The 14,579-nt window shown below is 42.3% G+C and overlaps 2 protein-coding genes and 1 long non-coding RNA gene across 5 annotated transcripts in view; 2 read left to right on the top strand and 1 right to left on the bottom strand.

Moving 5' to 3' along the window:
- The first annotated feature begins 192 nt into the window (after window positions 1–192).
- On the top strand, window positions 193–4,665 carry PRPF38A (pre-mRNA processing factor 38A). The gene is made up of 10 exons (XM_057413547.1): window positions 193–345; window positions 415–574; window positions 1,469–1,590; window positions 2,096–2,181; window positions 2,352–2,462; window positions 2,969–3,081; window positions 3,558–3,584; window positions 3,664–3,761; window positions 4,096–4,144; window positions 4,399–4,665. Exons 1-10 carry the CDS (start codon window positions 216–218, stop codon window positions 4,439–4,441), a joined length of 939 nt encoding a protein of 312 aa, XP_057269530.1. The 5' UTR covers window positions 193–215; the 3' UTR covers window positions 4,442–4,665.
- Window positions 4,666–5,425: 760 nt separating this feature from the next.
- On the top strand, window positions 5,426–5,790 carry LOC130601463 (uncharacterized). Its single transcript, XR_008972676.1, has 2 exons — window positions 5,426–5,534; window positions 5,629–5,790. It is a non-coding gene; the product is annotated as an uncharacterized LOC130601463 (long non-coding RNA).
- The window catches only part of TUT4 (terminal uridylyl transferase 4), a 48,208-nt gene continuing 39,379 nt past the window's right edge, over window positions 5,751–14,579 (bottom strand). For 2 of the 3 annotated variants that reach the window (XM_057413544.1, XM_057413545.1), the window contains exons 26-30: window positions 13,935–14,095; window positions 12,899–12,996; window positions 9,850–10,375; window positions 7,222–7,395; window positions 5,751–6,224 (exon numbers count right to left, since the gene is read on the bottom strand). In XM_057413544.1, the coding sequence (XP_057269527.1) occupies window positions 6,133–6,224; window positions 7,222–7,395; window positions 9,850–10,375; window positions 12,899–12,996; window positions 13,935–14,095 (1,051 nt within the window). In that variant the 3' untranslated portion in view covers window positions 5,751–6,132. The remainder of the gene's footprint in view (window positions 6,225–7,221; window positions 7,396–9,849; window positions 10,376–12,898; window positions 12,997–13,934; window positions 14,096–14,579) is intronic. The other variant, XM_057413546.1, reaches the window with a different exon arrangement.

Here is a 14,579-nt window from a genome sequence, read left to right as displayed (position 1 = left end):
CCGCCCCCGCGGCGCGCGCAGAAAGGGGCGGGAAAAGGCCGACCAGGGACGTGCGCCGCCATGTTTGTTCCTGGCGCTCTGAAGCTGAAGGGGGTCTTCTAACCCGAAGATAAGATGGCGGCCCCCAGCCGTAGCCCGGAAGCGGAAGCGGGCGCAGCGCCTCACGGAAGGGGTAGAGGGGCGGCCCGGCCCGGGGCTGAGGTGTAGCGGGCGCCATGGCGAACCGGACGGTGAAGGATGCGCACAGCATCCACGGCACTAACCCGCAGTACCTGGTGGAGAAGATTATCCGCACCCGCATCTACGAGTCTAAGTACTGGAAGGAGGAGTGCTTCGGGCTGACGGGTACGGAGGGCGGGCTGGGGCGGGAGGGTGCGGGCGCGGAGCAGCGCTGACGGCCGATCCCTCTTGTAGCCGAGCTGGTGGTGGACAAGGCCATGGAGCTGAAGTACGTTGGGGGAGTCTATGGTGGGAACATTAAGCCTACGCCGTTCTTGTGCTTGACGCTGAAGATGCTGCAGATCCAGCCCGAAAAGGACATCATCGTGGAGTTCATAAAAAACGAGGACTTCAAGTAAGTTGGTGGATTCATTTTTTCCTCTTTTGGTTGCCGTACTGAATGAAATTAACCAAAACAGCCGGGGAAACTTCAGGGTATGGTTTAGTGGGTCCTGATGAACTCTTCTTGCTAAAAGGTATGGTTTTCCTGGTGCTGTCAAGAGTGCTCTGCTGGTCACCTGGTCGTTGGAAAGCTTGCCTCTGTGCCATGGGGATAGAATGCCTCCTGTTGATGTGCTGGGAATAGGACACCACCACCCCAAGTATCTAGGATGCGGTGCATTAATCAGCTTTCAGTACCTAAAGAGCCTGACGGGGAATCTGGAGGGACTTTTTACAAGGGCCTGGAGGGACAGGACAAGGGGGAACAGCTTTAAACTGACAGGGGGGAGATTGAGATGAGACATTAAGAATAAATTCTTCCCTGAGAGGGTGCTGAGGCGCTGGCACAGGGCGCCCAGAGAAGCTGTGGCTGCCCCATCCCTGGCAGTGTTCAAGGCCAGGTTGGACAGGGCTTGCAGCAAGCTGCTCTAGTGGAAGGTGTCCCTGCCTGTGGCAGGGGGTTGGAACTGGATGAGTTTTAAGGTCTCTTCCAACCCAAAATATTCCATGGTTAAGGGAGCCATGTTCATCTACTTTTCCTTCAGTATTTTTGTCATCTTTGTGAGTGCTAATGCACTAAAAATAAATAATGAAAATATGTATATAATTTATATAACATAATAATAAAATGATGCATGTATAGTTGAGTATATAGATACTTACATATATACTTCAGTACTTTAAGGAGAAAATCTCAATGGTTATGTGCTCTATTTCAGTGTACTGAATTGCTTCAGAATCTTACAGGGAAACCTCTTAACTTCTAACTTTACCAAAAGCCAAGTTCCACAAAATGGTTTCGTTTCAGGTACGTCCGAATGCTGGGTGCATTGTACATGAGGCTGACAGGCACTGCCATTGACTGCTACAAGTACCTGGAACCCCTGTACAATGACTATCGGAAAATAAAAAGCCAAAACAGAAACGGGGGTAAGCACTCCTGCTTGGCGGTGGGTTCTTAGTACCTCATAGGTGACCTGTTGTTAAGAACACACGTCCTACTGGGTGGAAATAAATATTCTTTTTAGTGATATAAGCCTGAAAATTGTGGCATAACCACCTTTTTGAAATCTTACTTTTTCATTGTTTCAATAGTTGCTGGTCTTGCTGACTTACACAAATGGGAACTGCCTTGCTTATTTTGCTTTCCTCAAGTGCTTGTGTTTCCTATTGGGCACTGAAATGCAGTTCTATAAATTCCAAAGCAAACAGCATTTGAGTGCTGTTTTAGCACTGTGAATCTGCTAATCCCAGCTGTGCAGTAATTGCCTTTTTGCAAGGCAGGCCTAATGATTTTCCTCATCTTTGAGAAGGATTCTACAACTGTTGTTTGTACAACCCACTTGAAGTGAATTGTCTCAAGTGTTTCATCTTTACTGTAGCCACCAGTGTTCATCTTCTTTGTCTTTTCAATGCTGTTTTTTTGCTCCCCCAGAATTTGAACTGATGCATGTGGATGAATTCATTGATGAATTACTCCACGAGGAACGTGTATGCGACATCATTCTGCCTCGATTACAGGTTTGGAAAAGTAGATGGTAATGGAATTCTTAACTGCATCAGATTCAGTGGTTGAATCAGCTGCTGGCTTGCTGTGTAAAACTACAATACAGGCCCTTTCAGCACACAAGCTGCCTCCTCAGGTGTTTGTTCTTAACTGGGGTTGAAGATAAAGTTGTGATTTCTCATAGAAACGATACGTCCTGGAAGAAGCTGAGCAACTCGAGCCTCGTGTCAGTGCTCTGGAAGAAGACATGGATGATGTAGAATCTAGCGAAGAGGAGGAAGAGGAAGATGAAAAGGTTGGTGAAGTACTTTGGGAAGGGATAGTTGAAGCTGGGGTTGGACCACTGCAAAAAAACTTTATGGCCTGTGAGAAATATTTGAGGGGAGACATCAGGAGGCTGCTTGCAACTCCTATCTCCCCCTTAATATATTTCCATATACGCTGCTTGTAAGAACTTGTTACACCTTGGAATGGTTCTCAAGTGCTCTGTGTTTGTCCACCTTTTCTGTCTCCTCAAATTCACAAATCTGGACCTGCTCTGTGTTAAATAGGTGATGATGAAGGTTATGGTAATCATCATAGTCAGTTCTGCTCTACTAACAAACAATCAGCAGGGAGAGGTGACCGGTAATTTCCACTTGGCAAACTCGGGCATTACCACTCACTTCTGAATATGAAAGACTTGAGGGTGGGGCCACATCATCCCGGGGCTGTTGTAATTTATATTCCTTGCTCAGAAAGCTTTACCGATTAAAAACTTGGATGAAACAAAACCTCTCCCCTCCCTGCCATGGTTTCCAGCTGGAACGAGCACCATCACCTGACCACCGCAGAAGAGGCTACAGAGACCTGGACAAACCTCGCCGATCTCCTGCTGTGCGGTACAGGCGGAGCCGGAGCAGGTCTCCAAGAAGGTGACGTGGCTCTTTTTGAGCAACATTTTTACCTATCATACTGCAGATGGCTGGAGCAAAGCATAGGAGATGACAGTTCAGCCAGGATCTCTTACACCTCCCAATTCCTTTAGCTGCTTTCTGAAGGAAGGAGCTGCGGTGCACTGTCACAGTCACCCTGTCTGCCTCTTTCTCTAGCCTGTAACTCTTGAACTTGCTGGTCAACTCTACTGGACGATATAGCAAAGATACTAAGGAGAACCAAGTGCCTTGTTTTCCTGTAAACCAGAGGGTGCAGAGATAATCCAGTTAACAGTTCTTAGATAGTATGTCAGAAAAAATCACTGACCTCATTTGTTCACTGTATGGGCCAGCCCAGAAACCTCCTGTGCAGCAGGCCAAACACACACTGAGGACACAGGGGGAAGTCCAGAACATAAAACAGCTGGTTCTGCTAATGATTTTTAGTGACTTTTTCTTTTCTCCCCCAATCACAGGCGAAGCCGCTCTCCAAAGAGAAGGAGGTAGTGTTTTACTCTATTATTTAATCTTAGCCTGTGTGCATTTTTAGTATGGCTCTCTTAAAAGCTTCCTCTCTCTCAGCCCATCGCCACGCCGAGAGAGGCATCGCAGCAAAAGCCCGAGGCGACACCGGAGCAGATCCAGGGAGAGGCGGCACAGATCGAGATCTAAATCTCCAGGTAGTTTTGTCACTCACAGATTAACTCTGGCAAGTCTTTATCAGTAGAACATCCACCTCCAGAAGTCAAGGTATCAAGAAGGTAGCATAGGTGCTTAATCTGGCTCATAAAACTGCTCATTATATGAAAGCACAGCTGGAAAACTCCTTTAATACATCCAAAATTGCCTTCAGCAACTTTTTCAGCTAAACCAGGAGGTTAATATGAGTGCGTAATTAAGAGTGGGGTTGCTCTGGCATTATCTAGGATACTTGGTCACTAGAAGCAGATTGCATGAGCAAAACAAGAAAGAATTCAGGGTCAATGGAAGTAACTGTTACTTTTTATCTCCTAGGTCATCATCGTAGTCACAGACACAGAAGTCATTCCAAATCACCTGAAAGGTAAAAGTTTGGCTTGTTTCTTAAGGGTGTGTGTACTGCTGTAGGAGCTCTCCCTTGTCATTTAATCTTGGCAACTGAAAGTCTTCTTACACGGTTAGAGATCAGGTATTTCATACAGTTCCCTTGGTATTGCAGTCAAGTCACACTGTCAGTATTTGACCATAGAAGACACCACTTAATACTGTCAATCACTTTGGTCTTTCCAAGCAGTTACTAGTACTGTGTCATGTGGCCTTTCTGTTTTTCTGCTTCAGATCTAAGAAAAGTCACAAGAAGAGCCGGCGAGGGAATGAATAACAGACTATATCCAGCCCACAGTTCAGGGACCTTGAACTGCAGTCAAATACTGTTCTATCTGCATTATGGGACAGCTGGATATGTACTGGCTGCTTTAGCAGTCCATTCCTTTAATCCTCCTTCTGTACAAGTCCTGTTTGTTTGTTTTTAACTAAAGGAAAGGTAAGGACATTTTTTATGTAGCTGCATATCCTCATGATGTAACTCGAGATCTCTTTTTAAATTGTTTTTCTCAAGGCCTGTAAAAAAACAGTGAAGAGCAATAAAAAAAAAATGGGGCTTCTGTCTTTAGACCTTTGTTGCTGTTTCTTTCATTATACTTTGTTTAGTTGAAACTGGCTTCATTCTCAAATCAGGTGCTCATGTGAGAGTATGTTCAAGTTACAGACACTGAAGAGCCACCAGCCTGAATGATTTCAAACCTCCAGTACAGGAAAGAAATGAAGACTCTCCTAATCCAGTATGTCTACTAAAAGCAAGAGTTAAACAGCTCTCCCACACACAAAAGAATCAGTAACAGCTATGTAAGAATCGCCCTTAGTTCTAACACTGTCGGACAGTTTAGAAGCTTCAAGTAGTACAAAACACTGCAGCTCTTTAGGCAACAGGTTACCTGCTGTACTTAAAGACAGTAAGCCACTACTGTGAGCATAGTTCATGGCCTGCATGTGACAGAACATGGCACAACTAGGCTCAGCTCTGCCTTCTCTCAGTGAATTTAGCATTCAGCAAGTCTCGTCTTTCAAACAGAGAATCATTAAGCTCCTATTCTAGTTACAGTTCTCAATACAATTATGTATCGCTGGAAATCAGTTGTTAACCCCCTTGTGTACCATCCCTTTATTCATAGTCTTACTTTGAGAGCAGGGATGACAAGTTTAGCTCCTGAACACTGCATTTAACTGACATTTACAGTGTTGACAACACAAGAAGTAATATGGAAAAGTCCCTTTCAAAAGGCAGAGCCTGATTTGCAAAAGTTTATGAACACACAAGCACCTATACTCTTCCCTAAAGTGTTTTACACCACACGCAGTGGCTGTGAGCAGCACGTGCAATGGCAGCAGCATGGGGAAAACCAGATCTACTGCTGGTAGGACTCGTTCAAGCTGCTCACCTTTCATCTCTTCTTTGAGATACCTGAATTAAAGCCATTTTTATTATCCAGGTTTCCTGATGCCAGTTAGATGCAAGCATGCATACAAACAGGGAAGACGAAAAAGTCTTCTGTCCTTTTTTTTGCAGTTTTATTTTTCTTTTAAAAAGGTTTTTGGCACTACATCGTTCTGTAAAGAATAGAAGTGACAAATTTTTAAACACATGAAATCCCCTTCTAATTTTATTCTTTTCTTTTTTTTAGAACAATATATATAAAGTCTGAAGCAACCAAAGTATGAATACAGCTAATAGAAAATAAAGAACTTAATTTTAAAAATTCTCTCTCTTTACAGTTTATCAAGATAAACCAAAACACAATTCCCCTTAAAAATAGGGTAATAAAATAGATGAAATTTGTATCACTCGGCTTCGTGATACGAGTAAAAACTATAGTTCATATCTATGTACAAATGATACAGTTTAAAAACAGTCTTAAATAATCTTGTATCTAAACACGTTGCATTAAGGTTTTAAATCAGAACCTGAATTTCTTCCTCCCCTCCTCCCCCCACCCGCCCCAGTCCCACTGAATTTCACTTTTTCTGTTGAATGTAATTCAGATTCAAGTGTGGGTGTCCTTGAGACAGAAGCGAGAACCGCTGGTTACTCTGCATCAGTGGACCAGCTAAAAGAAAATGGATTACAATTACTTCAGCAACTTAAATATATTTAACAGTGCTTGGCTATATTCAATGTACTAGTCTTACTTAGAAATAAATAGAAATAAAGCCATTTACTAGCCTGACACAAGTGCTATCTGAACAACTACCCCATTTAATGGGACAATGCAGTCATCACTTTCATCCTAGCTGCAAAATTCCCTCACCATCATCAAGACATCATTTTGGTGCATTGGTTTAGTTACTTAACAAATAGAACTTCAGGATTTTTAAATCTGGGTCTCACTTGGACACCTTGCTACAGCAAATGGATTTTGAAAAACAGATTTGGTGCCAGTATCTCTCATTTTATACCAGGTGACCCAACTAAATGGGAATTGCAGGACTCTCAGTAAAATTTGGGTACAGTTTCTCTTTTGGTGGAGCCAAAGGTGGTCTTCCTACACCCTACCAGATGCTGAACACCTTTACCACTCACTAGCATCAGAAAGAGTGGAGATAAAGTCAGTCCTTCTGAACCTGACCTAACTGCCCCTAGTGCTGCTCTGACTGCAGCTGGGTTGGACTGGCTGACTCCAGAAGCCCCTTCCAACCTGGATTATTCTCTGGTCTTGCAAGTTTGTATCTATTTAAGTCATTCCCACAAGAAAAGGAATTAGGACAAAAATTTCTTCATTTTAACACATCCAGGGGCAAATCATCTTAACCTCTATTGAAGCAGAGATGGCTCTACAGTGAGGCAGCAGCAGTGAAGGAGAAGAAGCAACAGACTGCAAACTGGCTCAGATCTCAGGATTTGATATAACCCCATCCCTCCCACAATGATTTTCATCCATCCATCCATCTATCCATACAGGAAGCCGAAGTGTTGATTTGACTCTTGATTTCATTATGGTTCCGGGAGCCTAGCAATTGGAACATGATTTCCTTGGCTTTTACAGCCTTTGAGACAGTAAAGAGACATGTTGCATGAGCTGTTGATTCATATACTAATTCTAGTACCTTGAGGGTAGAAAGGTTTGTTCGGTGGGTAGCTGGCATTTCCCTGCTGCATGTAGTTCTGAGGCATATTGTAAGGCCACGCTCCTCGGAGGAGAGGAAAATGGGTAGGGGTCCCATGGTCCCAAGGGACAGAAGGAGGGTTCATTTTACCAAACTGTCCTTGGAAACCCTGATCTAGTTTTCAATTGAAAGGGAAAAGCACATTGCAAGTTGAAATAATTAAACAGTAAGTCACAAATACAGTTTACATCTTAAATAACAATTTGTAGGGGACTTATTGAGATTAGTCTGATGTGCTACTCTTGCTCTTGTTAAAACATACATCAGTAAAAATTACCACCTAAATTACTTTGTTATTCACTAGAACAGAATTTATTGGGGAGAAAGACAGAGGATGAATCAGTATTAAAATCAAGACCTACATTTTCACTATTCCTATGTCATTCTCGTGATGAAAAACACAACGGCTGAACAATGTTACTAATATCTGATCCCACAACAATATTCACTATCACTGACATAGCTGCGACACGAAAGCTATTATCCTACTGCAAGAAATCTTGGATGTACATTGGAATTCCACTAATTCTTGTATGCTTAAGAAACTTGGTATCTAGGTCATCAGACCAACTTAAAATGGAGGTTTAGAGAGGAAAATCAAAGCTTTTTAAGTGAGTACATAAATTGTAACTATTCTATTTACAAATCCAGTATTACTGCAGCATTAAGGATGAGAAATCAAGCATCCAAGGAGTCAGGACACACAACAGTTGATGGCAAATGCTATATTCATAGCTCCCAATTTTGTAAGACAATTAGCTATGCCTGCTAATATAAATACCTCATCAATGTACATTCAAAAATGAATAAAGACATTTAAGTAACTATCCTTCAGTGTATCAGTTCCCCTTCAGACAGACTTCCATTAAATAAAATCGACATGTTTATATAATAAAACATGGATCATGGCTCTGGAGTGTGCATGAAAAAAAGTTGTCTGTAACTCCTAACGGTCTGGTTTCTGATCAATTGTCTGCTGAAAACAGAGCTCCTCCTTCCAAGTCAGTGAAAGAATGTGAGGAAAGAGTTTCCACAAACCTAAGTGTTCTCAAACATCCCAAGCAAGTAAGAAAGCAAGCTTCAAACACAGCACACAGCTCATCACTGTTTGTGCCTTCCCAGCCACCCCACTTTAATGGCATTTAAGCCAAACAGAAAACAAAACTGATTTAAATACAAAGAGAAAAAAATACTGTAACTGGGAACTAGGGAAAGCAGTGTGATAAGGCTGGAAATACATGGAAGCTGAGCAATTGAGGGGAGGAAATACTGTGAACGAGAGTACAAGAGCACTGGGAAACCTGTACAGGCACAATGACAGTGGAAGCAAACAGACTGAGAGTGAAAGGAAAAGGGACTGACTGACTAAATGATGAGAAATGGGATGTGTTGACGGAGAATGGAGAAGATACTAGGATCTGGGGAGCCTGTCTGAAAGAAAGCAGCTACCTGGATAACAAGACTTGGATTGGAAGGAGCTGCTTGAGAAAGTCAGAGCAGGAGGTGGACATGGAGGAGGGGGCAGATGAGCCTGGACAGAGGATTAAGATCAGAAATGGAGAGATAGAGACAAAGCCCACTGAAGGCACAAAAAACACTGGGAGCAGTTTTTGCATCGCCTATTCTCCACAGAGCTCTGAATAGAACAATATCCAACATTTCAACAAATACTTGCAACTTGCTGGTGAATTACACCTCATCCAGCACTCTTGGCTCAGCTGAAAATCTACTGTTGCTGTCAGTTGCCTTACCAGTTCAGAGAAAGGCTGTGCAGAAGGTTCAACATTTCCATCTCGTGGTGAGCAACTGCATTAGTACATTGTATGATGGATACAGTTTTTTAAACATAGGAGAAGTTACACACTTGGAATAAACCAAAACACCATTATTATGATTGAAAGATCACAGTTAAAATTTAGGGGTTGCCATGGTTTCTACTGCACAGAAAACTGTACGGGCTTTAATCACAACACTGCTTTTCTCAGCCTCAAGCACACAGATGTGCTTGGCTTTGGCATGAGGCAAAAGGCTGCTGCCCACTTTGTCACAGGGAGAATCTATGAAGTATTTTCAGGAAACAACATTGACATTATGGTGGTTAAACGTGGCAGGATAAACTATAGGAAAAAAGAATGCCTAAGATCACGTTATATTGCACTCAGTGCAAGGAGGCAATATTCAACTTGCACTAACATAATTCTGCCAGTCTCTAAGTTTGTAGCTGCAGTCTCAACATGCTCCTAATAAGCTACCTAACACAAACAGAAGCATAGTCACAGAAACATGCTTTAGACTCAAACAATCACTAGACCATTTCTCAGTTGAATGCATGATTTCTCATGTCTTGCACAGCCACTAATGGCAGACAGGACCAGTGCTTAAAAGTTACGATGATCAAACACACCTAGTTTTTTTTCCTATGAAAACATTAAGACAGTGAAGGTGATGACTTAGTTTCTTAAGCATCTTATTTGTAATATCAAACAAGTTGAAAGAGTTAGCTGTTTCTGTAACACTTAACACTTGTACACAAAGTGCGAGAGGTTTGATACAACAGAGAAGAGTTACCTGAATTCCCCACAGTGCCATTGTTCACCAGTGAGTTTGGAGTCACAGGATTGTGCCAGTGTCCCTCATGAGAAGTGCTGGGGATTCCCATGGGCCTGGCAGCAGGCTGTGCAAAGATGATACTGGGATCATTCAAGCTTACACTGCTCTGGTTATTTGGGGTGCTGCTGCTGCCAGATCTCATAGAAAATGGAACATTTGTAGAATGAGGAGGGTTACCCGGTGCAGAGTGAATAACGGGCCCATGAATAGGCCAAGAAGTGTTGGGAAGCTGAATTTGGTGGTGATGGTGCATCTGAAGTAGTCCCAGGTTATGCAAGGTGGAATACTGACCTGGGGGAGATTGGGGAAAGTTAAACAAAGGCAGCTGGACCTGATGGGGTGGCTGTGCACCCTGCTGTGGTTGCGGAACGTGCTTAGACTGGGATATTGGTTGTGGCTGAGTCTGGTTAATGGAGGCTGGCTGAGAGGAATTCTGTGTAAATTGTTGAGGTTGTGGAGAGTAAGATGACTGATGCGAATCAGACTGGAGGGGAAAAAAAAGTATGTATTTCTGATTAGTTCACTAGCTATTTAATGGTGTTTAATAAGCACTCACTGTATTAGACTATGCATAAAAAAAGGCAAAGCACTCCCCAGCAACACCCCAAATACTGTGCCCAAGCTCCTGCTGGTTTAAGTAAGTACAGTTAGACTGACACTGATTTTCACCATCAGATAATTTGGTCTGTTAATGTGGCACATCCCAGAAACATCATTCTGAGCAAGCATTAGCCCCAAGCTCTTCATTAGACTCCTCACACATCTGTTTTTGGCTTTTAATCACTGTCTTCCCCACCCTACTTATTTACTGCCCAGAATCTCTTAACACATTACCTTACCTCTGAATAGAGTCGTTCTTATTACTACAGACACTTTTTAAAGTCATTACAAAGTAAGCTCCTAATATTTAATTATTATTTAATCTGTTAAACAAGAAATTGGAACTCCAAACCCCCAGTTTCAGCCTCCATATCCTGATGTTAGGCCATGGCTAAAAGCACAGAAATAGCAGTTACTACTTTGCAGAGCTCTTACAAAGCCTCCCCTTTCACCAGCATCAGAAACAGGCATGAACCTGTTTCATCTCTCTGGTATTAGAACTAAGTAGAGAAGCACTTCAAGAGCTGAGGCGGCTCAGAAAAGAGTTTCCCTCTTTATTGGCCAAAATTTATTACCAGTGTCTGGATTAAGCCAATCTGGTTTTAAGCACTGAAATAAGATAGTGGTGCCATCAAGACAGATGTCTCCAGAGGGAAATCCAAGTGACAGACAGCTACCTAAACCAAAGATGATTACCTGAATCTCACATCTCAACTGCCCCTGGAGTTGCTTGTCTCCCTCCATAAACTACAGACAGCTCAGCTCCAAGTAACTCAGCTGCTGGCAAACATCTTTAGTTAAAGGTCTCTGCAGCTTGTCACTATCCATGACTGCTTGCCTGTCTGTTTAAAGTGGCAGTCACTTATCTTCCATAACCAGAGGTCTGCAGGACTTCTCCATGCCAGCCTTTCAGAGTGTTCCTTACAGCAGCATGCTGTGTGTCTGTCTGGGCAAAAGATGAAGCCCAGAAACAGGGCCTGCTCCCTGCTGCTGTCCCAACTGTTCCGGTATGAGGGCCTCCTATGCCTTCCTATCAAACCAGGACAAGAAGGTAAAACCTGGGATTTGAAAGACAATAACTAGTTTAACAGCTTAAATATTTAAAAAACAGAGCACACGCACTGATTACAGCCTTCCTGCAAACATTAAACCACCACAAGCATGCCATGGACATGCCAGCAGCAGGAGAGATGTTAAGCTCTAGCCTCTTGGTCTGCTTCCACACTCCTGCTTTTCCTTTTCTTTCCCCACTAACATTCCCCTTCCCATTCTCCTCAAATAATCCCAGGACAGCACATATTCACCAAGAAATCCTGGACAAATGACAACCATGCAACACACAAATACAGAGCCTGTGACCTCCATATGACATAAGAATGTGCACATGCAGTAGGTCTGGTGTGCATGATGTGCCTGACTGCACCCGCATGTCCAGCTTCAGTTTCCCAAGCAGAAATAGAAGGCTCCTACAGAGACACTCCTGTGTCATGTGATAACGTGGTGGCAGTTCAGCCTTTCACTTAGTTTAGGGCTGTATCAGTCCCTCGTTAACAGAACATCATAGTAAAAATGACTCCATAAAGTCTCTGTTACTGGAGGAAACATTCCAACAAACTTGCTTATCAGTAAGGAAATACTCCATACCTAAAGTAGTAAACTGAACAAAGAGCATTTGTGATCAGCAACCCTGATTACTGTTTGCTTACTTGCCAGCTTCATTAGCAGACAAGTTTCTCAGAATAATATCTTGAAATTAATCAATTTCTGCTGTATCCTGTACTCCAAAACACAATAAATGCCAACAGCTGTACTTGCTCAAATACCCAGGTTAAACATCTTTCATCTAATTCTATAGCGACTTGAACAAATTCTAGAGCAAACTACTAAAATTTGTGCTTTTGTGTGCTCTGGCAGATTTGTGCCTGTGTGACAGCTGAAATGAAGGTGCAATTCATCTGTGTTCCCTGCATGTTCATGACAGTGCCTTAATACAGTTCTCTTAAACCACAGAGAATCATGAGAGTCACAAACCTAAGCATGCTAACAATGAGCTCTACTTTACCTCCTTTAGTAACCCCAGAATAATGAAGCACAAGACTCCAAAAAAGCAACCTAGCTTAAATCTCAAAGATCATGAAGTTGGCCTTTCAGAACTGCAAGTTCTTAGATGAAATCTGACAATTTGTTTCTGTACCGATAGATCACAAATGCTCTCCAAGAGACACAACATTATAGGTATTATACACATTATAAATCAAAGTTTCATTAACTGGCAGAGTGCAATGTTGTCACTATCAAGTCCAGAATCTGTTGAGAAAACCCTGTGCAAACCTGTTCCTAGCATGGCTCAGGATCGCTGGTTTGCTACAGCTTGCTTACTTCAGTACTATAGCTAATTGGAACTTACACATTCTGATGACTGTCTAGTGCGCAGGGGTCGTTCTGCTTGTTGTTGACCCACAGCCACTAGCTGTGAATTTACCATGCTTCGGACCAACTGGGTGCCTAATCAAGGAAAAAAAGTGTTAATAAACCCCACAAGGTTATGGATGACAGAACAATGAACACAGAATTGGAGTCAGCGATCCCTTAACCCTCGCATGAGGCAGAGTAGGTAAATCACTTTAAGGTCTCCTCTAAGTGGAAAGCTTTCCCTCTACTGGCAACAGTTGATATTAATAGGTATAGCAGCTAAACCCAAACTCTGAGTAACACAAATTCTAGCATGAACAAAGGTCACTTTGGTATCAGGCATGACTGCTACTTTAGACAGGTTCACACAGGTTTCCACACTACTGCTGTAAGCAGTGGGATTTTAAATAGCGACAGCAGAAACCCTGGGCAAAGGAAAACCAAAAAAGAATGTAAGTGATATCAGAATACAGAAAAGCAGCAAGTTTGTCTCAGAAGCTCCTTTACGATTGCCTTCTCTACTTTTTCATGGACCTCTTAAGGTTGAATGTGTTTGCAATTAAACTGATCTCTGATTACTACAAGCAACTTGAAATCTAGCTTCCAAATGCATCCGTACACTCTTGGAAGTTATTGTAAGAACACTGATTTTTGGTGAAAATATATTTACTTACCTCTCACAGACGATGGAGGGTTAGCTGAACCCAGAACAATTTGAGAAACATTTGGAAGAGGAAATGCACTCAATTATTACTACTCCTAAATGCACCCATTGTGAATGGAAGACAAATAACGTAATACCCTGTAGTACACTACACTTACTGCTGAGTACATTTTTACCACCGATGCAAAGACTGTACTTTAGGAGGCATTACTCCCCTTGAAGAAAAACAACACTTAGACTAAAAACTGTCTTCACAATGACAGAAATAATTAGTTGCAGGGTTCTTTCTTTAAGATAATACCAGGCCTGTGTAGAAACCTAGAGAGAAAGGACCTCAAATTATACTAGCACACATGAACTAACTTACCTGGCACGCTATTATTTCTCTGACGGGTTTGTTTGAATTCAGGACAATCTCTTCTAACATGACCCACATCGCCACAGATGAAACATCTTTTCTCTCTTGTTTCTCTGTCCTCTTCTTTCACTTCTTTTTCATCATCTTTCTCATTCTCCTTTTTCTTCAACCTGAATAATAACTTTCATTAGCAGTATCACAAAACTACACACAAAAATCTCTTGTTGTTATACCGATTACATTCAAAGGAAATGGTCACATAACCAACAGCTGTACCAGAACCCACGTATCTTAGGAATCCCAGAAAAACACTTTTGGGATCTGGCTCATTAACAACCTGTTTGCAAAAACTTAACGAATTTAGAAGCTCCTCAGAATAATCCAGACGCTGAGTTATCTGTATTAGTACAGACTGCGTAAATAGGCTTAATCTGCCAGTTAGTTTGGGAGTAGTTCTTTCAATAATCCCACTGAGTCAGAATATACATAAAACAAGTGAGCTGTATCATGTGGATATAACCTCAGCCTGACTGGAGATGGCATATTTCTCTGTAAGAGTGTATCAGCATCCTGAGCCTAGACACGATGTGAAAGAAAGCACTAAGGCTCTTTCAAACACTCAGTAGTAATACAACAAACAGAAGAACTAGTGAT

The sequence above is a fragment of the Pezoporus wallicus genome, unplaced genomic scaffold (assembly GCF_028554395.1).
Source record: "Pezoporus wallicus isolate ANWC-B61680 ecotype Strahan unplaced genomic scaffold, APGP_CSIRO_Pwel_v1 contig_13740, whole genome shotgun sequence".
Taxonomy (NCBI): Eukaryota; Metazoa; Chordata; class Aves; order Psittaciformes; family Psittacidae; genus Pezoporus; species Pezoporus wallicus.
This window is presented reverse-complemented; position numbering and strand designations above follow the sequence as displayed.

Excerpts from the sequence above, each read along its gene's own strand:
- PRPF38A (XM_057413547.1), top strand. The coding sequence starts at position 216 with ATGGCGAACCGGACGGTGAAGGATGCGCACAGCATCCACGGCACTAAC. Across the intron at positions 3,082-3,557 it reads CGGAGCAGGTCTCCAAGAAG|GCGAAGCCGCTCTCCAAAGA; the intron begins GTGACGTGGCTC and ends CCCCAATCACAG. Across the intron at positions 3,762-4,095 it reads ATCGAGATCTAAATCTCCAG|GTCATCATCGTAGTCACAGA; the intron begins GTAGTTTTGTCA and ends TTTATCTCCTAG.